General features: G+C 35.4%; 1 protein-coding gene across 11 annotated transcripts in view; it reads left to right on the top strand.

The window, feature by feature from the left end:
* The window catches only part of PHTF2 (putative homeodomain transcription factor 2), a 160,691-nt gene extending 138,601 nt beyond the window's left edge, over nucleotides 1–22,090 (top strand). For 5 of the 11 annotated variants that reach the window (XM_024249636.3, XM_054559593.1, XM_054559600.2 and 2 more), the window contains 8 exons: nucleotides 2,417–2,545; nucleotides 4,681–4,953; nucleotides 5,180–5,311; nucleotides 7,578–7,664; nucleotides 14,584–14,739; nucleotides 16,517–16,612; nucleotides 18,661–18,786; nucleotides 19,721–22,090. In XM_024249636.3, the coding sequence (XP_024105404.1) occupies nucleotides 2,417–2,545; nucleotides 4,681–4,953; nucleotides 5,180–5,311; nucleotides 7,578–7,664; nucleotides 14,584–14,739; nucleotides 16,517–16,612; nucleotides 18,661–18,786; nucleotides 19,721–19,741 (1,020 nt within the window). In that variant the 3' untranslated portion in view covers nucleotides 19,742–22,090. The remainder of the gene's footprint in view (nucleotides 1–2,416; nucleotides 2,546–4,680; nucleotides 4,954–5,179; nucleotides 5,312–7,577; nucleotides 7,665–14,583; nucleotides 14,740–16,516; nucleotides 16,613–18,660; nucleotides 18,787–19,720) is intronic. The other 6 variants (XM_054559598.1, XM_054559597.2, XM_054559599.1 and 3 more) reach the window with 3 other exon arrangements.
* The last annotated feature ends 1,435 nt before the right edge of the window (nucleotides 22,091–23,525 follow it).

Genomic DNA, 23,525 nt, shown 5'->3' with positions numbered 1-23,525 from the left:
TCAAGCTCCGCCTCCCGGGTTCACGCCATTCTCTTGCCTCAGCCTCCCCAGTACCTGGGACTACAGGCACCCCCCACCACGCCTGGCTAATTTCTTTTTGTATTTTTAGTAGAGACGGGGTTTCACCGTGTTAGCCAGGATGGCTACGATCTCCTGACCTCATGATCCGCCCACCTCGGCCTCCCAAAATGCTGGGATTACAGGCGTGAGCCACCGCGCCCGGCGTAATTAACTCTTTTAAAATTCACCAGTTTCTAGTTGCTGTCTTCTCTTTTGCCTTTTGGCTTTCTAGAAATAATATAATATCAGATGCTGGATAGAGTAATTGGCAAGGTAGCTAGATGTAAAAGGAGTGCTTTTGGGAGGACGATGAGAATGTCCTGATTTCCTATTTCTGTCTCTAGATGGGCTTTCTTGGTATTGATATTCCTTTCTTCATGTAATTAGGAAGACCTTAATTCACTATTCCAGACTGAGAGTTTAAAAATGTCTGTAAATCAGTGGTTGAAATCTGTTGGCTCTCAACCTTAAACTTCTTTCCTTTTAGCTTCTTGCACTTCCTGTTTCTGGCTTTTTGTTTTCCTTATGCTTAACAATTATAAAATTTCTAGTGAAAGTTTGATACATATTTTGGTACAGATTATTTCTTTCCCAAAACAGAATATTTTGTTTGGAGATAAATGAGGAAATAACATTTGAGAAATTAAGTTGGTAGTTAATAACTAGTATCTTAGCACTCTGCAGGACCTCAAGTAGTGAAATGTATACCGTGAAAGTTAAAGTATATGAAAATCCTTTATCTCTAGAAAAGATAAAAATTTTCCACCTCTGTTTTTTTACATTATTGAATTATTATTATTCAACTTTAGTTGAAATTAATCAATGCAACTTTACTCCCCCTAGAGGAAAGTGTTAAAAGTTTACAAGAAACTTTTTTTTTTTACCATATTTTAATCACATTTTTGTCCTCTAAAGAATAAATGTACCTAGAGTAGATTCTTCTGTTCATTGTTAGAAGTTATATTTAATGAAATATTTTATAAAATTTGAGGTTACTACGAATGCCAAAACTATCGTTTTTAGAAAATGTGGGAAGTGGCCAGACACCGTGGCTCACGCCTGTAATCCCAGCACTTTGGGAGGCTTAGGTGGGCAGATCACAAGGTCAGGAGTTTGAGACCAACCTGGTCAACATGGTGAAACCCCGTCTCTACAAAAATTTAAAAATTAGCTGGGCGTGGTGGTGGGCGCCTATAGTCCCAGCTACGTGGGAGGCTGAGGCAGGAGAATCACTTGAACCTGGGAGGCGGAGGTTGCAGTGAGCTGAGATCGCACCATTGCACTCCAGCCTGAGTAACAGAGCGAGATTCTGTCTCAAAAAACAAAATGTGGGAAGTATATGAGTCCTTAAAAATACGCTAGAAGTACTGCAATATAAACAAGCAAAATGATCTCTGTCTGGGTTTAATCTTTTAGTGTTACTTCTCCTCTTGAAGTCTGATTATATAAAGGTTTAGTGTTTCATTAATTTTGTTGCCATCATTAACTCAACTGTTCTGTTTTGGGGCTGGGCGCAGTGGTTCACACCTGTAATCCCAGCACTTTGGGAGGTAGAGGCCGGTGGATCACCTGAGGTCAGGAGTTAGAGACCAGCCTGGCCAACATGGTGAAACACCGTCTCTACTAAAAATAAAAAAATTAGCCAGGCATGGTGGCAGGTGCCTGTAGTCCGAGCTACTCAGGAGGCTGAGTGCTTTAGTTTTGTAATATTTGCTTTATCTGGAAAAAAAAAAAAGTTAAATGGGTCCTTTGGAGAAATGCTATATTAAAATATCAGAAAGGTAACTAAATCAGATATTAAACGTTAAGTATGTAAGGAAGAGTCTTTTTTGGGATAAGACTAGCACTATATGGTCTTTCAAAGAGATTCAAATCTCGGCTGTCATATTCTTTTTTAATGAATGATCATAAGTTGGACAATGATTACTATGAACAAGTTGATGTCCATTTGTCTTTTAGCATTAGTATATTGCAGCTGTGTAGACTGATTGACAACTAAGTACTTTTGCTGACATGTTTTAGTATATTTTTGAACATAGGTTGACTAATACTTGTTACAGAAAGTTCTCAACTTGTACAGTTTCATAACCATGTAATTTCTTATGATTTCAGTGTATATGCTAACTAATTTTAAGATAGAATTTTAGTGTCTTAGAGTTGTGTGTATAAATATATTAGCTGTGCACAGATCTATATATTCCATTTATAAAACATGATAAATGTATTCACCAATTTTTATTTTTAGTGTCATTAAAATTGTATGTGTATATAGAGATATATATACAACTTTATATACACACATTTTATTTATTAAATATGATCAATATATTTACTAATTTTTTTTTTTTTTTTATAGAGTCATTTGCCCTGGCTCCATAGTTCCCACCCAGGATTAGAAAAAATAAGTGCTATAGTATGGGAAGGTAATGATTGTAAGAAAGCAGACATGTCTGTACTTGAAATCAGTGGAATGATAATGAACAGAGTGAGTTTTTAAATTTTATTCTTGTAGTTCAAGGGTAAGACTTAGTGATTATGTGTAAGATAATTACTGGAATGTTATATTAGTAACCTTCTGACCTCGTTTCTTCACCCCGAAAAAAAAGTTGTATGTGTATATTTGTTTCTGTCTGTAATTTAAACAGTGATTTGTCACCAAACCACTCTCATCTTCTAGTGTTTTCACTTATCTGACCAAGAATAGATGATACGATCTATAATTTTTCTCTTTTATATTATTCTTTCTTTTGAAATTCAGCAGCTTATAGGTATATACAGGTGTTAATAAAGACTTTTCTTTGGACTAGAGATTGTTGTTACAAAAACTTTAAAAATAAAAAATAATTAAAAAGACTTATTTTTCTGTATCATTCTTACCGGTTCATTTGTTTAATAGGACTTAAAACATGAAAAAATCAAACTAGTAAATTTGCATTCATACTTGCTTGCCTACTTAAATACATAGAAGTAATGCAGATAGTGGTAAAAGTCTTGAGTAGTTCAAAGAAGTCTAATTCAAATACTGTGGATTTAAATTTTATTTTCTATTATTTCTTTTTTCAGATAATTACTGATTTTTAAAATGTGTTGATTGGCTGGGCGCAGTGGCTCACGCCTGTAATCCCAGCACTTTGGGAGGCCGAGGCGGGTGGATCACGAGGTCAGGAGATCGAGACCATCCTGGCTAACATGGTGAAACCCTGTCTCTACTAAAAATACAAAAAATTAGCCAGGCATGGTGGTAGGCGCCTGTAGTCCCAGCTACTTGGGAGGCTGAGGCGGGAGAATGGCGTGAACCCGCGAGGCGGAGCTTGCAGTGAGCCAAGATCGCGCCACTGCACTCCAGCCTGGGCGACAGAGCGAGACTCCGTCTCAAAATAAATAAATAAATAAATAAAAATAAAATGTGTTGATTTCTCTGGACTTGTTTTTAACTTGCAATTTCTAAATTTCTTTGGTGCATTATTATGCTTGAACTCTTCTCCACACTTTATGTAAGACAGGAATTAAAATAACTGGGTCTAGAAATTGACAATACTCCCTATAACATAGCTCAGTGTGAGCAATTAAAAGCAGTTGACGAGGAAGTCTCTGGAATCTTGGATCTAGTTTGTGCTCTGTAACTTAATTACCTGTGAATTGGCAGATCACTTAACTTACAATAGTCTCATTTATGTAATATATAATATAAAAAGTTGGCTACATGATAGTTAAGATCTCTTTTAGTTCTGCCAGTCTAGCATATTGGAAGCTTTTATATTGTCCCATTATCTAATTTCCTTTTTTAAAATAATTCCCTCACCTTTTTCCCTTTCTGTTTAATTTCTTCTTCCTTCTATCATCTCTCTTCTAAAATGCTTTTAGAGTTTAAGGAGACACTTATTTATATATTGGACTATTCAAAGAGAAACATAAGCAGCTGGGTGTGTTGGCTTATGCCTGTAATCTCAACACTTTGGGAGCTAGAGGAGGGATGATCGCTTGAGCCCAGGAGTTAAAGACCAGCCTGAGCAACATAGTGAAACCCTGTCTCTACATCTCTACAAAACCCAAAAAATTATGTGGGGGCGGTGGTGTATACCTGTAGTCCCAGCTACTAGGAATGCTGAGTTGGGAGGGATCACTTGAGCCCATGATCGCGCCACTGCACTCTAGCCTGGGCAATAGAGTGAGACCCTGTCTCAAAAAATAAAAAAAAGAAAGAAAGAAAACCTCAAGGTACAAATGTACAAATGTATGAAGTAAGTGTAATGCTGAGTTTTTTCTTTAATGAACTGAATTTCAGTGGATATGAGATCTCATTCTCTTTAATATTGCAGTATTTGTGAATATTTCTAACTTGAAATAATGAAATACATAAATTTTTTTCAAGATCTGGATGACAGTCCTTTTGCTATCTACTTAGTGAATTAGCGAACTGATAATGAATTGTTTTTAAGATCTGAAGAATTAATGACGTTTTATGTGTAGTAGGCTCTCAAACTTGAATGGGATTCAAATTACTCAGAATGAGTATATTTTAACAAATGATTTCATATTGCTATAAATAATTCTACTGTAGATAACATTTATGGTATAATTTTATTTTTCTTTTCTCTCTCTTCCCCTGGTTCCCTCAAGGTGAACAGCCATATACCAGGAATAGGATACCAGATTTTTGGAAATGCAATCTCTCTCATACTGGGTTTAACTCCATTTGTTTTCCGACTCTCTCAAGCTACAGACTTGGAACAACTCACAGCACATTCTGCTTCAGAACTTTATGTGATTGCATTTGGTTCTAATGAAGATGTCATAGTTCTTTCTATGGTTATAATAAGTTTTGTGGTTCGCGTGTCTCTTGTGTGGATTTTCTTTTTTTTGCTCTGTGTAGCAGAAAGAACTTATAAACAGGTGGGTATAATGTAGACCTCTGAATAAGAATATTTTATCGTTTTCATAATATTAAAAGTATTCCTGAAGTACTTTATTATTTCATTATATCATTTTTACCTAATTATTTTTTATTTTGCTTTTGTAGTACCTAACCAAATAAAATCTTAACAATTCATATTTTGTTGATTTTTGTTTTTCAGTGGTAATCTACTTGAAAATTAATCCTCATCTTAATCTTTTTTAGCGATTACTTTTTGCAAAACTCTTTGGACATTTAACATCTGCAAGGAGGGCTCGAAAATCTGAGGTTCCTCATTTCCGGTTGAAGAAAGTACAGAATATAAAAATGTGGCTATCTCTCCGTTCCTATCTTAAGGTAGAATGGGAGTGATAAAAGTAGCTTTAACATGCTGGCCCTTTGTGATAGTTCCAGTTTCTTTATCAATATATATTTGTCTCTAGATGTATAGTAACCAGCTTTTACTCGTTGAAAAGCTGGATTAGGGATTTTGTTTCTACTAGCCTGGTTGTCACAAGCCAGCAGAGGGAGCCCACTACTTAAAAAAGAATTTAAAAAAAATAACCAATGAGTTTCCTCACAGAAGTGACCTATTACTATTTTAAAATATTAGTTTGCAATTCAGTGTCATTCTTTTCATGTCATTATTTTCCTTTAATCTTTTGAGTAATTTTCCTAATTATGGAAGTATGATATAAAAACTCTGGAGGGAAGAGGGAAACATCTAAATTGGTTTTAGGAAAACGCTTTTTTTCTGAGGATTACTTCTTGTTATTGCATTAAGTAGCAGTAGAATGTCATTATATATGGAGTAATCATGCAAGTTCCAATGATATTTATTCACAGCACTGTCTATATCTTAGTAAAGTTGACCTGAAGACCAATCATCCTCTGACATACCTAGATCTTTAATGTCATGATTAAATGACATTAAAGATGACATTAATGTCATGATTAAAGATCCTCTGACATACCTAGATCTTTAATGCTTTATATTTTGAAATAATAATGAAAGAAGTAAAAAAAAAAGTTTGCCCTATTTATCTACTCTTATATTTAAAAAATTAATTGTTCTGTTTATTAATTTAACTTTAAATTTAGCTCACTTAGTGTCACTGCTGCAAATTGGCATGGATTTTTTTTCCTATGACATATCTGTTTTATGGAGGGATGAATCTGATCGCTTGAATTTGTCCAAAATTTCCTCATTGTCAACCCTAAGCAGGTGTTACATTCTTTTGTACATTGATTATTTTATTCAGTGAACACTTATTTGTGTTAACCATGTGCCATTCATTGTTGATGAGATGAAAGCCCCTACCCTCATACGTAAGCTTATATTTCAGTGAGGGAATATAAGCCCAGACCTAGGAATTATCCTTGTTTAATCTCTAGTATCCAATTTATCACCAATTCCTATCTTTTCTGCTCCCAAAATATATCTTGAATCCATTTGCTTCTCTTTGTTCCATTTCTGCCACCCTCATTGAAACCATCAATCATCTTCTGCCTCGTGCTACTTCAGTTACCTCTTACCTGGCATTCCAGCATTCACATTTCTTCCTTTCATTCCTTTCTTCAGTCTGCCACCAGTGATCTTTTAAAAATGTATATTTGGCCCTATATTCTTAAAACTTTTTGGAGGTTCTTCATTTCTCTTAAGATGAAGCACAAAATCTTAACAAGGTTTATAATGCCCTTTATGATCTAAGTTCTCCCTTATTCACCTGTCTTTTGTTTCATTTTGAAACACTCTCCTTCCTAGTCCACTACATTCCAGCCATTTTAGATTGCTTCGGTTCTTTACATGAGCTGTGATCTGTCCTGCTTTATGTTCTTGCACATGCCCTTCCTTCTACCTAGAACACTGCTATGTGCCATCATGCCCCTGCCCCTCCCCCTTAGTTTGGTGTTAAAATCACTTCCTTAGGGAGATCTTCCCAGGCCCACACTCCTAACCCTCAAATCTAAATGAAGTCTCCCTGCCAAGTATCTCAAAGCATCCTATGTCTTTCCCTTTTAGCACTCATCACAATTTATCACATATATCTGTGATTATGAACTTGATGTCTCACTCCCCTCCTAGTTCCTGTGAGGGTAGAGGGACGATGTGTTGTTCTCTGTTGTATTTGTAGCACCCAGCACAGTATCTAGTGCTAAGCAGGTGCTTAAGAAATATTTGTTAAAAAAAAAAAAAAGAGTGACAGAAAATACCTTAATAGTGGTGATATCTTACATTTTATCCAGTATTATATCTACTGTTAGTTTTTAAATGCTATGTGATATTGACACTGTAAATTAGTAAAATGAATTGCACTGCAAAAAAAAAGAAATATTTGTTGAATAAATGACTTGTGTTTGACAAAATGAAGTATTTGAAAGTTATACCAATAATTTTATGCTATATAGATATAGATACCCTTTTAACTCTGTTGCAAATCCTCAGGAAATCATAACACTGTCATTAAAATTTGCCTAACAAATTAGGTATATTCAACATTGTGGGCTGTGATCAACTCATGGTGATGAGTCAACACCTTTACTGAAACCATGGAAATTATCTGCTAATTAGTAAATATATTTTAAAATGTTTCTTTTTCTCCCTTCCACCCACACCCTGCAGCGTCGAGGTCCTCAGCGATCAGTTGATGTAATAGTTTCATCTGCTTTCTTATTGACTATCTCAGTTGTATTTATCTGTTGTGCCCAGGTGAGTTAACTCGCTCCGTGTAGAAATTAACCAGATATATAAATATTAACTTTCAGATTAATAAATAATCAAATAATAATATAAGTAAGCCTAGTTAGAAAGTAAGTTTTGAAGTTATCTTTTTGCAGTTATTTTAACAGAATAAATAAGTGCATCTTATCTCTGTGCCATGAACAGTGAGCATGTATGCTCAAATGTCTGTTGAATGAACACAGATTAATTAATTTTTGCCTAGAATCCTTCTCATTATCTTTACTTCCTAAAAGAAACATATGAGTTATGAAATTGTCCCATGAATGTCCAATTTATTCATGTTTACTATTCTTTTCTTTCTTTTTCTTTTTTTTTTTTTTTTGAGACGGGGTCTTGCTCTGTCATGCAGGCTGGAGTGCAGTGGCACGATCTCGGCTCACTGCAACCTCCGCCTCCTGGGTTCATGCCATTCTCCTGCCTCAGCCTCCCAAGTAGCTAGGACTACAGGTGCCCACCACCACGCCCAGCTAATTTATTTTTTGTATTTTTTTTAGTAGAGACGGGGTTTCACCATGTTAGCCAGGATGGTCCCGATCTCTTGACCTCATGATCTGCCCGCCTCGGCCTCCCAAAGTGCTGGGATTACAGGCGTGAGCCACAGCGCCCGACCTATTCTTTTATTTTTTATATCTGAATTGTTACTGTGACTTAACTGCTGCATACTCTGAAAAAGAATTTTTAGTGACCCAGATTAGTTAGGGAGTACAAAAGTATCTCAGGATATGCACTGTTATAATGCAGAGGAACATGTTCTCAGGGTCTCCTGAGAGTTGTGTCATGGGCCATGTAATATTAAAAAATAAGTTTAAAAGTATTAAAATTTTAAAAACAAAAATAATAAAATATATGCAAACTTCCATTCTAAGTAGTATGATGTACTAGATTATCTGAAAATTCTTCTACTTTAAAACATCAAACAGGCCAGGCACAGTGGCTCACACCTGTAATCCCAGCCCTTTGGGAGGCCAAGGAGTGTGGATCACCTGAGGTCAGGAGTTCGAGACCAGCCCGACCAACATGGTGAAACCTCGTCTCTATTAAAAATACAAAAATTAGCCGGGCATGGTGGTAGGCGCCTGTAATCCCAGCTATATTCAGGAGGCTGAGGCGTGAGAATTGCTTGAACCCAGAAGGCGGAGATTGCATCACTGCACTCCAGCCTGGGGGATACAGCAAGACTCTGTCTCCAAAAACAAACAAATAAACCAAAAAAAAAAAAACATCAAACAATGCTGGGGGGAACCCCTCAGCTTTTGAATGTACATATTGTGTACGTATCTGAATTCATAAGATAATAAAGGGCCAAAAATGAAGACAAAACTGAAAACCAGAGCATTTAAGAATAAGCATTAATGCTATGGCAGCATGAGAATAAGAGAGTGAGGTACATTGCCAGTATTAGTATTGTATCCCAGAGACTTGAAATTTTATGCCCACGTAGGACAGGAGATGAGGCCTTGACCTGTATACCTCCCTACTCATACCACGAAGTCAAACCCTCAAAGATCTGCAGCCTCAGTGAAAAGTTGGATAAGAAAAACAGTCTGCTCACCAGCACTGGAAGACAAGAAGGAAGCTTATCTGACTCTGGATGACAAGGACAGGGGAAAAGTCTCTTCTAAGAATATATAATTATAACTCTTCCCTTACTACAGGTTTAGGGTTCAGATTGACATTATACAGCTTGTTCTGTAACCCTCATGTCAAAAAGTTAATATAAAAAGTGGTCCTAGGCCCCTGGATACCTGACAGAAGCAAAACCAAGGCTGTTTGGAGGCATGCGACTTCAGCCTAGACCTCACGGGAACCACAGATAAAGCTCCTTCCGGTATTAAAACATAGGAAGAAACAGTCTAACATGAAGGAATCAACAGATAAACCAATAGCAGGATTAGATCTCCAGCTATTTCAGTTTGATCAGGTGGAAACTAAGTTTGTTTACAGTGACAAAAGACATAGATAACACTGTGAAAAAAGAACAGATAAGTTTGAAAAAGAACTTCAGAGAAATGAAAAATACAGTTATTGACTTTTGACTTTTGTTTTTGCTTTTCACTGCTGGAACAAAGTCACTGACTTTTAAAACACAATGAACAGAATAAATAGCAAATTAAAGACAGCTAAAGACATAGTGAACTGGGAGATGAAAGAAATGACTAAAATACAGGACAGAGATAAGGAGACAGAAAATGCAAAATGGATATTTAGACATCGTGGGAGATCCAACATACGTCTAATAAGAATTCCAGGAGGAGGCTGGGTGTGGTGGCCCACGCCTGTAATCCCAGCATTTTGGGAGGCCGAGGCAGGCAGAGCACTTGAGGTCAGGAGTTCGCGACCAGCCTGGCCAATATGGTGAAACCTCTGTCTACTGAAAATACAAAATTAACTGGGCATGGTGGCTTGCGCCTGTAATTACAGCTGCTCGGGAGGATGAGGCAGGAGAATCGCTTGAACCTGGGAGGCAGAAGTTGCAGTGAGCTGAGGTCACGCCACTGTACTTCAGCCTGGGCAACAGAAAGAGACTGTCTCCAAAAAGAAAAAGAATTCCAGGAAGAAAGAATGCTGAAAAACAACATTTGGAGAGATAATGGCTAAGAATTTTTCTGAATTGATGACTTTTTTTCAGGTACAAGGAAGTTTATAAAACTTTCCCATGTATTAGGCAATAAAGTAAAAACTAATACCAAATTTCTGATACTATACAGACCACAATATCTAGCTGTCATATAGTCAAAGTAGAAAAGAATGATAACAGCAAAAAAATCTTATATATTTGGAGATTTAAAACCATACAAATAATACATTCTTTAAAAGAAAGAGCACACTATTAAACTGTAAACAGTTTAATACTGGCACAATTGAGAATTTTTTTTAAGATACTAGTATGAAGTGCTTTATGTCATTAAAGTTGAAGCCATAAGTGGACAATTTTATAGAAATGCATAATCTATTAAAACGGACTCAAAAAGTAATTGAAAACCTGAAGAGATCTGTAACTGTAAGTAGTTTAAAATTTTAGTAGTTTGAAATATGCCACCAACAAAAATCCTCCATACCCGTATGGTTTTACAGATGAATTTTGTCAAATATTTAAATAGATAATCCTAAACTTAAAAGATCTAGTCAATAGGAAAAGGGGATATTCTTCAACTCTTGAGGCTAATATAACCTTGATGCCAGTACCATGGAGCTAGTATGAAAATGGGAAACTGAGCTGGTTTCATTTATTAGATACAAAATTCCTCAACAAAATACTAAGAAGATGAAACCAGAAAGTGAATTACAGTAAATAGGCCATGACTAAGACAGTTTGTCCCTGGAATGCAGATTTCAACTTCAGAAAATCCATTAATGGAATTTAAGCTGATTAAAGGCAGAAAACATGCAATCATATCAATAGATGCAGAAAACAATTTGTAAATTTTCAGTGGACATTCATGATACAAGGACTAGGAAGTATTGTCCTTAATCCGATAAAGTATATCTTTTAAAATTTGGAGCAAGCATTATACATAATGATATCACCTTAAGAGTTATTTACTTTAAAATTGGGAATAAGACGGTTACCTGCTTTACCACTTCTAGTCAGCATTTGATGGAGGGTAAATTAATCAGCAAAGATGGGGGAAAAAAAGTGGTCTAAAGTTTGGGGAAAAAAATTGTAAACTATATGATTGTTTATATAGAATATCCAAGTGACTTTACAGACACATTATTTAAAATATATTTGTTATATGAAGATTAACAAAAATAGATACAACAACATTTTAAAAATTAATTTTGTTTCTATAAACCAGAGATCAGCAAACTTCCTCTGTAAAGGGCCAGATAAATATTTTAGACTTTTGCCTGACACATACAATCTCTGAAATATATTCTTTTTCTTCTAATTCCTCTTTCTCTTCTTCCTTTGAAATAATATAAAAATTACTCTTAGCTATGGGGCGAGACAGACAGAGGCCTAAAGCTGGATTTGGCCAGTGGACCATAATTTGTTGACATCTGCTATATACAGAAATAGATAATTGAAAACTGTAAATACTGGCCAGGCACAGTGACTCATGTTTATAATCTTAGCACTTTGGAAGGCCAAAGTGGATGGATCCCTTGAGCCCAGGAGTTCAAGACCAGCCTGGGCAACATAGTGAGACCTGGTCTTTACAAAAAAAAAAAAAAGAAAAAAAAAAGCCAGACATAGTGACACATGCCTGTGATCCCAGCTACTTGGGAAGCTGAGGTGAGAAGATCACTTGAGTCTTTGGAGGTCAAGGCTGCAGTGAGCCATGATTGTGCCACTGCACTCCAGCCTGGAGTAACAGAGTGAGACCCTGTCTTTAAAAACAACAACAACAACAAAAAACGCATATGTTATTTTCAATAGCAACAACAACAACAAAAGATTCACAAGAATAATTCTAACAAAAGATATGTAGGACCTTATGGAGAAATAGGATAAAACTTCATTGAAAATTATAAAAGAAGGTACACAATGAGGCTGAGCGCGGTGGCTCACGCCTGTAATCCCAGCACTTTGGGAGGCCTAGGTGGGCGGATCACCTGAGGTCAGGAGTTCAAGACCAGCCTGGCCACCATGGCAAAACCCCATCTCTACCGAAAAATACAAAAATTAGCCCGTCGCGGTGGTTCATGCCTGTAATCCCAGCTACTCGGGAGGCTGAGGCAGGAGAACCACTTGAACTCGGGAGGCGGAGGTTGCAGTAAGCTGAGATAACGCCACTGCACTCCAGCCTGGGTGACAGAGTGAGACTCAGTCTCAAAAAAAATTTAAAAAAGAAGGTATACAATGTTAGTCACAATGTTAATAGGTGGGAAGGCTGAATTTCAATTTCATATTGATTCTTCTGGGGGAATTGTTGGAATCCCATGTAATTAAACAGAATGCTTTGTTTATTTTAAAAAATAAGTAACTCATCAAGCTCCCTAAAACTCATCTGGAAGCACGGAAAGACAAAAGTAGTCCAGATAATTTTGAAGAACAAGTTGCTGTACCAGAAATATGAAGATGATTTATTTTCTTTTTTCTTTTTTCTTTTTTTTTTTGAGACAGAGTCTTGCTCTGTCGGCCAGGCTGGAGTGCAGTGGCATGATCTCAGCTCAATGTAGCCTCTGCCTCCCCAGCTCAAGCAATTCTCCTGCCTCAGCCTCCTGAGTAGCTGGGATTACAGGAGCGTGCCACCACGCCCGGCTAATTTTTGTATTTTTAGTAGAGACGGGGTTTCACCATGTTAGCCAGGCTGGTCTTGAACTCCTGACCTCAGGTAATGCACCTGCCTCGGCCTCCCAAAGTGCTGGGATTACAGGCGTGAGCCACCATGCCCAGCCTAATTTTTCTGTTTTTTTTTTTTAAATTTCTCTTAGAACCTTCAGATGAGAGACTTATTTTAAAATTACAGAAAGACTTTACGATTTTTGCCCAGGTATAGAATGACCAATGGGATGAAATAGAGTTGTACATAGCCATATATATGTAGAAACCTAATATATGATCAGATGGCATTATATATCAATGTAGGAAGGCTTTACATAATGGAAATATGAGGTAAAAATGGAGCAAAATCAAATGACTTCATGCTATACATAAAAATAAATTCTAGGTGGATTACAGATCTAAATGTGAAAAACAAAATTTTTAATATGATCACGAATGAAAATTAAAATTTCGTGTCCTGCAAAGACACCATAAACAACAAACCAGAGTCTGGGAAAGATAGTGGCAAAATGACTTAAATAGGATTGTTAGTCACATTATAGAAATAACTTCTACAAATCAATAGGAAAAATGAACAACATACTAGAAAAAAAGTGGATGTAGAATATAAAAAGATAACTCACAGGAGGAAATTCAATTACCAATAAGCATATGAAACATACGGATCCTCCCTAAATATCAGGAAAAGTAAAATTAAGGCAATGAGAGAACACTTCACACCCATTAGATTAGCAGGTATTAGGAAGTTAGATAATAACAAGTATGAATGAAAATGATGGCAAAGGGAACTCTGATACACTGCTGAAAGTATAAATTGGTGCAACTATTTCAGAGACAAACTTACAATATCTAATAAAGTTGAAGATGTAATGTCCAAGAACCCAGTGATTTGACTCCCATATATTAACTTCTAGAGAAAGTCTTGCATGTGCTTACAAGGAAACACATACAAGAATGTGTATTGCAGCATTGCTTGTAATAATGGAAATTGGCAACAAAATATTAATGATAGGGTTGACCAATAAGTTGTGGTTGATTGTTTTACTGGCCAATAAATTGTGGCTGATTTTTTTACTTTAACATAGGAGTTAGAATGAACAAATTCAGAGCTAAATCTATCATCATGAATCAACCTTGAAAACAAAATTCAGTGGAACAAAAAGAAGTTAAAGAATGATGTAGATAATGTAACATTTATATAAATTTTTTTTCTTTTTTTTCCAACTCCCAGGTGCTTGGAAAATAAATTTTAAAATATACAAAAAATTATATAGTTCAAGGATATGTAGCTAAACTATAAAAACCATTACGGAAAAGATAAACATAAAATTCATTACTTCTGGGGTGGGAAGGGGAAGAAAAATGAGAAGGCAAAGTTTAAAGTGATTTCAACTGAATCTGTAATATTATTTTTTAATCTGAAAGAGATGTTGCAAAATATTAAGGTTTGACAAAACTGGGTAGAGGCCCCATGGATATTAATTACATTATACTCTATACTTTTGATATGCTTAAAATATTTCATAATTAATGTAGAATGTTTCTAAAATGTAATACTAAATTTATGAACAATCTGTGAAGTAAAATGTTTATTTCTTTTGAAAAGAAATTGAATCACATTGCTGCTTTATGTTACCTTTCTCATACTTTTAGCTACTTCATGTACACGAGATCTTCCTTGACTGTCACTACAATTGGGAATTGGTAATCTGGTGCATCTCGTTAACACTTTTTCTCCTAAGATTTGTTACCCTTGGATCAGAAACAAGTAAAAAATATAGCAATACCTCAATATTACTTACTGAACAGGTGAGTGTGCCTGCTTATTATGCTATAAATTAATGTCTATAAGTTAAAATGTTTTCATTTCCTTTATGTTTTTCAAGAATGTGTTTTATTTGATTAAGGTCATTTGTGCTATAAAACAAAATGTAAAATTTAATAGGACACAAGCCTTTCTTCAGTGTTCTGCCTTGATTCATATTTCAAATCCAATCTACTTTTTTAATGTCCCATTTTTATTTGACAAGAAGGAAGTACCATTTGTTAAATTAATGTATTTTAAGCTATGAATGGGACATGTTTGCTTTGTAGTGTTGCAGAGCCGCAATTGAGTAAGTATACATTTTTACTGAGTAGAAAGAATAAAGTATAATTGGTTAATTTTATTTTGTATGAATTTGTTAAATATTTTCCTCTCGCCATTTTATAGGAATTTTGTAAAGAAACTTATTCCCATGAATATTTTAGTTAGGCATAGTTTGATTTTAAAGAATCAATAAACCTGTCAAATGAGCTCAAACAGGAGAGTAACCCACAAAGATAAAGATCCCTAAGAAAGTATACTTGAGCCTGCCAGGCGCGGTGGCTCACACCTGTAATCTCAGCACTTTGGGAGGCTAAGGCAGGTGGATTACCTGAGGTCAGGAGTTCAAGACCAGCCTGGCCAACAAGGTGAAACCCCATTCATACAAAAAATACAAAAATTAGCCAGGTATGGTGGTGCGTGCCTGTAATCCCAGCTACTTGTTAGGCTGAGGCAGGAGAATCGTTTGAACCCTGGAGGTTGCAGTGAGCTGAGATTGTGCCACTGCACTCCAGCCTGGGCAACAGAGTGAGACTCCAGCTCAAAAAAAAGTATACTTGAGCCTTATGGAATTGGACAAAATCAACCACTTCCTCCAACTCGCTCTGAGGCTAATGGTTTTTCATTTCCGCCCTTCTAATCACCTTTCTTCCAGTGGCCTTTCCGTAGACTTGTTTCCCTATGATTTTGGTTTACACACGGTTTTGGTTTGGCTTAGCATGAGTTCTGGCTTAGACTTTTACTAATTTTTCAGTTCATGTTCCTACAATATCTGATAGGTATATCATGTTAGTCTCACCAGTCAGTATATTGACTAGCTTTGGTTTGGTTGTACATTCCAGCCTAATCAGTGATGGCTGCCAGATTGGGGGTAAAGGTGAGATCAAATGGGATAAGCACAGTTGCCTAGGCTTGCTTCTTCCACTGGCTTGGGGTTAGTTTTTCAAAGAAAGGAACTGTGAACACCCCAAAATTGTCTATTATAGAGTGGATAATAAACATACACAGATATTTTTGAGTGACTTTCAAATAAATCATAAAACAACAAGGCATTGTGACTGCCTATAATCCCAACACTTTGGGAGGCTGAGATGAGAGGATCACTTGAATCCAGGATTTCAATACCAGCCTGGGCAACATAGCAAGACCCCATCTCTGGTAAAAAAGAAAGAAAAAAAAACAATAAACCATTGATTTAGTTTATTCTAATTATTATTTATTTTTTAGGTTGTTTTGGCTCTGATACTAAAGTGTCTCACCTTTTAAATAATGCCATCCAGTCTTTTTTATTTTGGCTTTTGATTACATTTGAAAAGTGTTTGAGAAACAGTTATTATTTTCCTATTATAAAATAAGTATAGGAAATTTGGAATATATAGTATAAAGACTATTAAAATCACCTATAATCTCAATAACCAGATACTTGAGTGAATATCTTTCAAGTCCTTTAAAAATGTGTATTTATTATAATTTGAAGCATTTCTATTCTTTTTATAAAAGATAAACCTGTACTTGAAAATGGAGAAAAAACCTAACAAAAAGGAGGAACTGACACTAGTGAATAATGTTTTAAAACTGGCTACTAAACTGCTAAAGGTAAGAATAGAATTGAAAATGGTTATAATGTGAAGTATGCTGTTCTGACATAATTTTTTTGTTGTTTATAGATATTACTTTGTATGTGGTTTTCATGATTATCCAAGTTGTTTCCAAATTATACTTGTGCACATACATACAATTTATATTTTACTTCTCATTGCAAAAGTGCTCGAACTAATCCAAATAATTTCTTTGGAAATTGTATATTAATAATATGTCTGGAGTATTGTAGAGGTTGGCATCTTTGGAAATGTATGCCTCCTACACCTTAAAATAGATATCAAAAAAGAAAATTTGTTGTTAACTTGGGAAGTTTTTTATTTTGTATTTCTCAGAGAAGTCTTCTGGTTGGCCTGAGTTAGCTTAAAAAGTAATAATACATAATTATCATAATAAATATATGTCATAAATAGACATTTAATTTTTGATAAAAAGGAATACAATTTTGGTGTATTTTATCTCATAGTAACTCTTTGGGGGTAATTTAATAAAACATTTTTTATCACTGCTTACAATATTCATTATGTTTTTAGTTCTTAAAAGGAAAATATTTTTTAAAATTTCAACTTCTATAACCAATTGAATATAATTGTTAGAGTTATTTATATGTTTTCAGAGAATGGTATGAAATTAGTTGTGTTTCAGTGTTACAGTTAATTCTTCAGTCAACTAAACAGTGTGAATTGGGTATAGACTGTGCACCACATAGTACTGAAGGGTTCAGAAGAAGTGGGTGGGGGGATAAGAAGAAGCAATTAGAGATTGCTTTCTTTTTCAAATCCCTTTAATTATCCTGAGGAAGATGATGACATTTAAATAACAAGCAAGATAATAGAGGCAAACTCCATTTTTGACCAAAATGCTCAATGGGAAAAAATATCTTGAATTAATAGTTTTGTGTTTGCTTGACACATGTATATTAGGTATCTTCAGAGTGTAGGCACTGTGTAGGAGGGGGCTACAAAGGTGAGACTTAATGAGCAGCCACAATCTCAGAGCAAAGTATAAAAATGACTAGAATAACAAAGCACAGTAGTATGATTCTTTTTTATCATACATAGTCTCCTAGTCAGAAATCTGGGACTCAACATAGGTCGTACCTTCTTTCTCTCTCTCTTTACAGCCAAGAAATTCTCAAGTCCACTGATTCAGTCTTTTAAATATCTTCCAATTCATCCTCTTCTCTATTAGTACTGCCCTATGTGAGATCCTTGTCTCTCACTTAAGCTTTTGATACACTGAACTCCTTACAGATATTCTTGCTTCTGGTCTCATTGCTCCCTAGTCTTTCTTCTACATTGCTGGCCCAATGATCTTTCTTCCTTGTACTTGGGCCCTAACAATGCTGAGCAACCTGTAGGAATTCAGATGTGTCATGTTCTCAGGTGTCTTTTAGAATATTTACTCCCCACCGTCCACAAAGTTTCAGGAGCACCTTCCTCTGTGGCCCCATTATTTGCTTTTTGTATGTACCTTTGAAATGGGACTTTCATATTTTAATTATTTGTTGCATGTCTACTAAACTGTAAGGTCCTTAGTTCAGGGACTGCATCTTAACTTCCCAGAGCCTAGCACAGGGCTTGGCATATAATAGAACTTTAAATATTTGAATTAACCAATTAATTAATTCATGTATTTGAAAATGAATTGACTCAAAGAGGAGTTTTTACATGTTATAATCTCGTCAGAAAATTTGGCCAATTTCTAATTGTTCTACCAAAAGGTATTGTTCTCCTTCAGTTTCTAGTCTAGTTCTTATATTAAAAAATGTTCTCTAGCCTCTTTATAATAGCTTAAGGGACAGAAATTGGAGTTACACATTTAGTCACAGAGTTCTTTTAAAGGAAGTTCCTTTTTCCTTTAAAACCATTAAAACTATTGTTAAAATTTACTTGTTTCAAGTTTAACCAAGTTTATCCTTTCTAAAAGCATCCATAATTGGTAACTTTTTTGAAAGTGTTTTTTAAAAGTTCTCATTGTATATTCTGAATTAGCTTAGTAATTCTTTTTGAATCTGGGACTGACTTTTTTTTCTCTTCTGCTAGGAGTTGGACAGTCCTTTTAGATTATATGGGCTTACGATGAATCCGCTGCTTTATAACATCACCCAGGTTGTTATCTTGTCAGCTGTTTCTGGTGTTATCAGTGACTTGCTTGGATTTAATTTAAAGGTAAGAGGTTGCAAGTACTTTTTATTTCTTAGTTTCCTGTTGCATTTTTGTTGCGCCCATTTTACCCTCACATGCACAGTAATGCGGTCATTTTGGTAACATTGCAATTAGTGAATATTTCACATTTAATTTCAAAGAATTATATATATTTATGTTTTATAATACTGCAGGAATTTCTAACTTGGAACAGTATTTATTATAAATAGAAGTCTTGTGTAGGACAAGTAGAAGTATTTGTTTTTTTTTATTTTTTATTTTGAGATGGAGTCTGCTCAGTCGCCCAGGCTGGTGTGCAGTTGCACGACCTTGGCTCACTGCAACCTCCACCTCCCGAGTTCAAGCAGTTCTCCTGCCTCAGCCTCCCGAGTAGCTGGGACTACAGGTGTGCACCACCACGCCTGGCCAATTTTTGTATTTTTAGCAGTGACAGTGTTTTGCCGTGTTAGCCAGGCTGGTCTCAAACTCCTGACCTCAAGTGATACACCCACCTTGGCCTCCCAGAGTGCTGGGATTGCAGGTGTGAGCCACTGCGCCCAGCAAAAAGTATTTATTTTTACTAATAAAACTTTAATTTAGGTGATAAAAAAGAAAAAAGCCCTATTTCTATTTTTGGCCAAAAGTTGTATTATTTATCTGTATAGCAATGCATACATCTTCCAATATATGCACAACTAACTGTTAGGAAGGTGTAAGTTAATCATATTAAACAAGTACTATATATATAGCCACTTCTCAAGAGAAAGCAATAGAAATCTGATTTTCACATTTTTGTTTGTGTTTAAGGTGAGTTCTTCTTAAAAGGATAAAGGAGTTAAAATATTAGAAACTGCACTTGTTTGTGAATGAAGTTTGAATTTAAAAATGGTATTATATGATATAATTTAAGCTTTGATATTAAAACTGGCTTGTCACCACTTTTATTTTTTTTTTCTAGCTGTGGAAGATTAAATCATGACGATTCAAAGAAAAGAAGATGTAGCCTCTTTTCCAGAATAAGAGTACTGACTAAGCTGCCTGGAAGCTTGTCACTGATTCTTTGCTTCAGGAGTCTCAGCTAGGGAGTTGAAGTGTTTACATCAGACTGTCTTGTGCAATTCTTATATTTATTTTACTTGTTCACTTTTTTTTACATTTATTTTAGTCTTTATATTTTATTTTTAAGCATTGATGTACTTAGTTGTTGAAAGGGTGATGAAACTGATATCCAGATACTTGAGATCCTGGTAATTGGTCATAAATAATTGGCAAAATAACAAATTGTGAAAATAGAAGCCATTGCTCAGCACCGTTTCTCCATCAATGCCGTGAACTTGCCTTACTTGAGGAAAAATTCTTTAACTTTGGAATATTGCATTGAACTCAGCTATACACATAAAACATTTTCTTTGGTAAATCAAGATCCAGTCAGGGTTTCTCTTGAATTATTTTGGAATAATGCCAGGATCCAAACTGATTAAGTTACAGTTTAAGCACCCTTCAGTATTAATATATACGGTATTATATAACAGGTCAATAAGTGCTCTTTGATGATAAAACTTGTAATAGAGCAATAATTGTAAATGGTTACCATACTGTAAGATATTTTGATAAAAATTAACTAGTAATACTTGTATTTATTTGAAACACTGGGCTGTTTGCACAGCTCCAACTGTGCATGCTCAAAATGTGCACTTTTTAAAATTGTTACTTTTAATGCGTATCTTTATATGGGATCTGTTATAGTGTACTAGGGCATGATATGGTATCCTTTTGAGTGAGGTATATACTCATCTCACAAGTGAAGTGCCTATTGATATTACTAAAGTACATTATGTTTACTCAAGTAAATAATTTTCTCCCCATGGTACACTCTAGTGTAGGCTATTCATACCACACTCAAATGAACAACTTAAGAATAAGGCTAAGAACCAATAAAATATTTCTCTAATTGCTAGTTATAAAACTATATCCAAATTTTCAGAAAAAACAGCTTCAGCTTGCAAATTCTATCCTCTAAACTTATCTGGTGCATTCTCCCCACCCCACCCCCATTATATAAGGGCTATTTTAGATGCTTTTAACCTCCCCAACGAATAATTTGCCAAGTGTCCAATGAGAACTTACCATGTTGGTGTGTTAGGTAAATTGGGCAAATATGATAGTGTCTTACATTGGGCCTTGATTTTAAGTTGTTATATTTGTACAATCGAGTATTTTAGAAATTACATGAAACATGAAATGGTTTTTGCAATTTTTTTTTAAACTGGGCATCTGGTTTCTAAAAATTTATTTGAAACAATCTAGAATTTTCTTGGTGCAAAGTGTATCATGTGGAATATCCTCATATTTTTACCATATTTTAAGAACTTTCAGACGATTAATTGTAAATAATTTATTTGATTGGTGCAGTTCTAATCCCTAAATCATAATCTTAAAATCAGGAATGTGTGGAGAACAGAGCCATGTCATATCACTTTGCTCTTACCATTCCTTTTGATCAGCCTCAATTCAGCCTCATTGTGTAATATGTTTTTTCTTTCTATGAGAAACAACAGAAAGAATTTCATTTTATTTGCCTATGTTCAAATATGTTTAATAATGACCAAAGTGCATTCTGAGTTTTTTCAAGGAATGTAATACTGGAGCTTTAAGAACATACTTAGTTTCTCATGTGAAAACTTAGGCTTTGTCTGATGTTTTTTCTTCCTCTATTGTCTAATGTTGAGGTTGTTTTTAGGAATTATATTTTATAAACTTTTTCAAAATAAGGTACATGCCTATACAGAACTTAACATTTTGCACAGACTATATCAAATATATTTTGAGAAAAAAAGTACGGCATGAGTTCTGTTAGGAATAAAAGATGAAACTATTGTATCTCACAAAAAATCTTATTTCAGAATGGAAATATTTTTGAGAAAAGTAGCTGAGTATACTGGTTTAAGAAAATGCTCGTTTTAGATTGAGGTTAACTTAGAGTTGGGAGTTGATTTATTAAGTACAGTATACCTCTCAACAGTTTATTAATAATATGTTGAATTATGTCAGTGTGGGCAGCAGTAGAATACTAAAAGGAAAATGTCATTTTAAGCAATTTCAGAACATTAACTGAACTATTTTCAAAGCAGAAAAATTGACATTGCTGCCTTTAAGAATACCATGAATGTAAGAAATTGAAAGAAATTGTAAAATATCACATAATATAGAAATGGCAGTTCAAAGAGAATCGTGGCAGATGTTGTGTGTGAACTGTTGTTTCTTTGCCACATGTGTTGTATTTGAAAGTTTGACAGTAAGTTTAAAATAAAACATTCTATGACTGGCAGTGGTTTTTTTTTTTTTTAATTTTCAGGTCATATAAATTTCTATGATAATTTTGTGTTTACTTAACATAAAATTTAGTTAGATTTGGGGGGAGTGAAAATAAATTTTTATAACTTTCCAACATTTTAGATTTTGTTATGATTCTTAGAACATGAAAGAATAATACATACACAGATTTTTCATCACCAAAATGATATTATATCACTAATGTTTGTTTGCTTGTTTGTTTTTGAATACAGCAAACTGGCTGTGGCCTGAAATATTAAAGCTTATTGTGAAAAGATAGTGGTTTTTTTTTTTTTTGGAGACAGAGTCTCACACTGTCACCCGGGCTGGAGTGCAGTGGCGCAATCTTGGCTTACTGCAACCTCTGCCTCCCAGGTTCACGCCATTTTCCTGCCTCCGCTTCCCGAGTAGCTGGGATTACAGGCACCCGCCACCATGCCCCGCTAATTTTTTGTGTTTTTAGTAGAGACGGGGCTTCTCTATGTTGGCCAGACTGGTCTCAAACTCCTGATCTCATGATCTGCCCGCCTCGGTCTCCCAAAGTGCTGGGCTTATAGGCGTGAGCCACTGCACCCGGCCAATAGTGGTGTTTTTAAACAAATGATTTTGCCACATGAATTTAGCATGAGAGACTGTGATCAACAGTAGGATGGTTAAACATTCTAATATTTCTGTTATCTGATTGGTCCAAGTGTTCACTGGGCTTAAATTAATCTAGGACTATTCAAGTGCACTTTCAAACTTACTTTAAGCTTACAAATGGCTCTTTTAATGAATCTCCCTTCATACTTCAAAATAGCAATATGACTGGCACCTCTTAATTGTTTGCTGTATCACTTAGAACATAATTCTCAACCTTTTTTCTGCCAAGCCTATACAAAAAGACACCACAAATGCTTAACAGTAGCACTGGCTCCCCAAAGTACTTACTGCCTGGGGAATCTAAAAGGCCATTAGGGATGGGAAAAACCCAAGTGTTTTTTTCTACTCTCACACCATTCGGCATAACACTTCTGATACCAGATTCTCTGGCAGACACCAACTGGGTGTTTTAGAATTTAACTCAGCTCTAACACTACACCTGAAAGAATGTCAGATCCCACAGGTTGAGGGCTCATTCCCACAAGACTGCCCCCACTTCAGATGCCAGGCACAAGACCCAGGTTGTGATCTGGCTCCCCATCAGGGTTCCTACGACCCTCTTCTTGGGTTCAATTAATTTGCTAGAGAAATGTTTAACTTTTACAGGTTTATTATAAAGGATACAGATGATGGAGGAGATGCATAGGCAAGGTATGGGGGAAGGAGTGTGGAGCTTTCATGCCCTGTCCAGAGTGTGCCACATTCCTGGAGGCTCCATGTGTTGTGCAACCCAGAAACCCTCCAAATCCCATGGTTGAGGGATTTCTATAGAGACTTCAAATCACATA

This window comes from Pongo abelii, chromosome 6 (genome assembly GCF_028885655.2).
Source record: "Pongo abelii isolate AG06213 chromosome 6, NHGRI_mPonAbe1-v2.0_pri, whole genome shotgun sequence".
In the NCBI taxonomy this organism is placed as follows: domain Eukaryota; kingdom Metazoa; phylum Chordata; class Mammalia; order Primates; family Hominidae; genus Pongo; species Pongo abelii.
The sequence above is the reverse complement of the archived record's forward strand: the minus strand, read 5'-3'. Positions and strand labels throughout refer to the sequence as shown.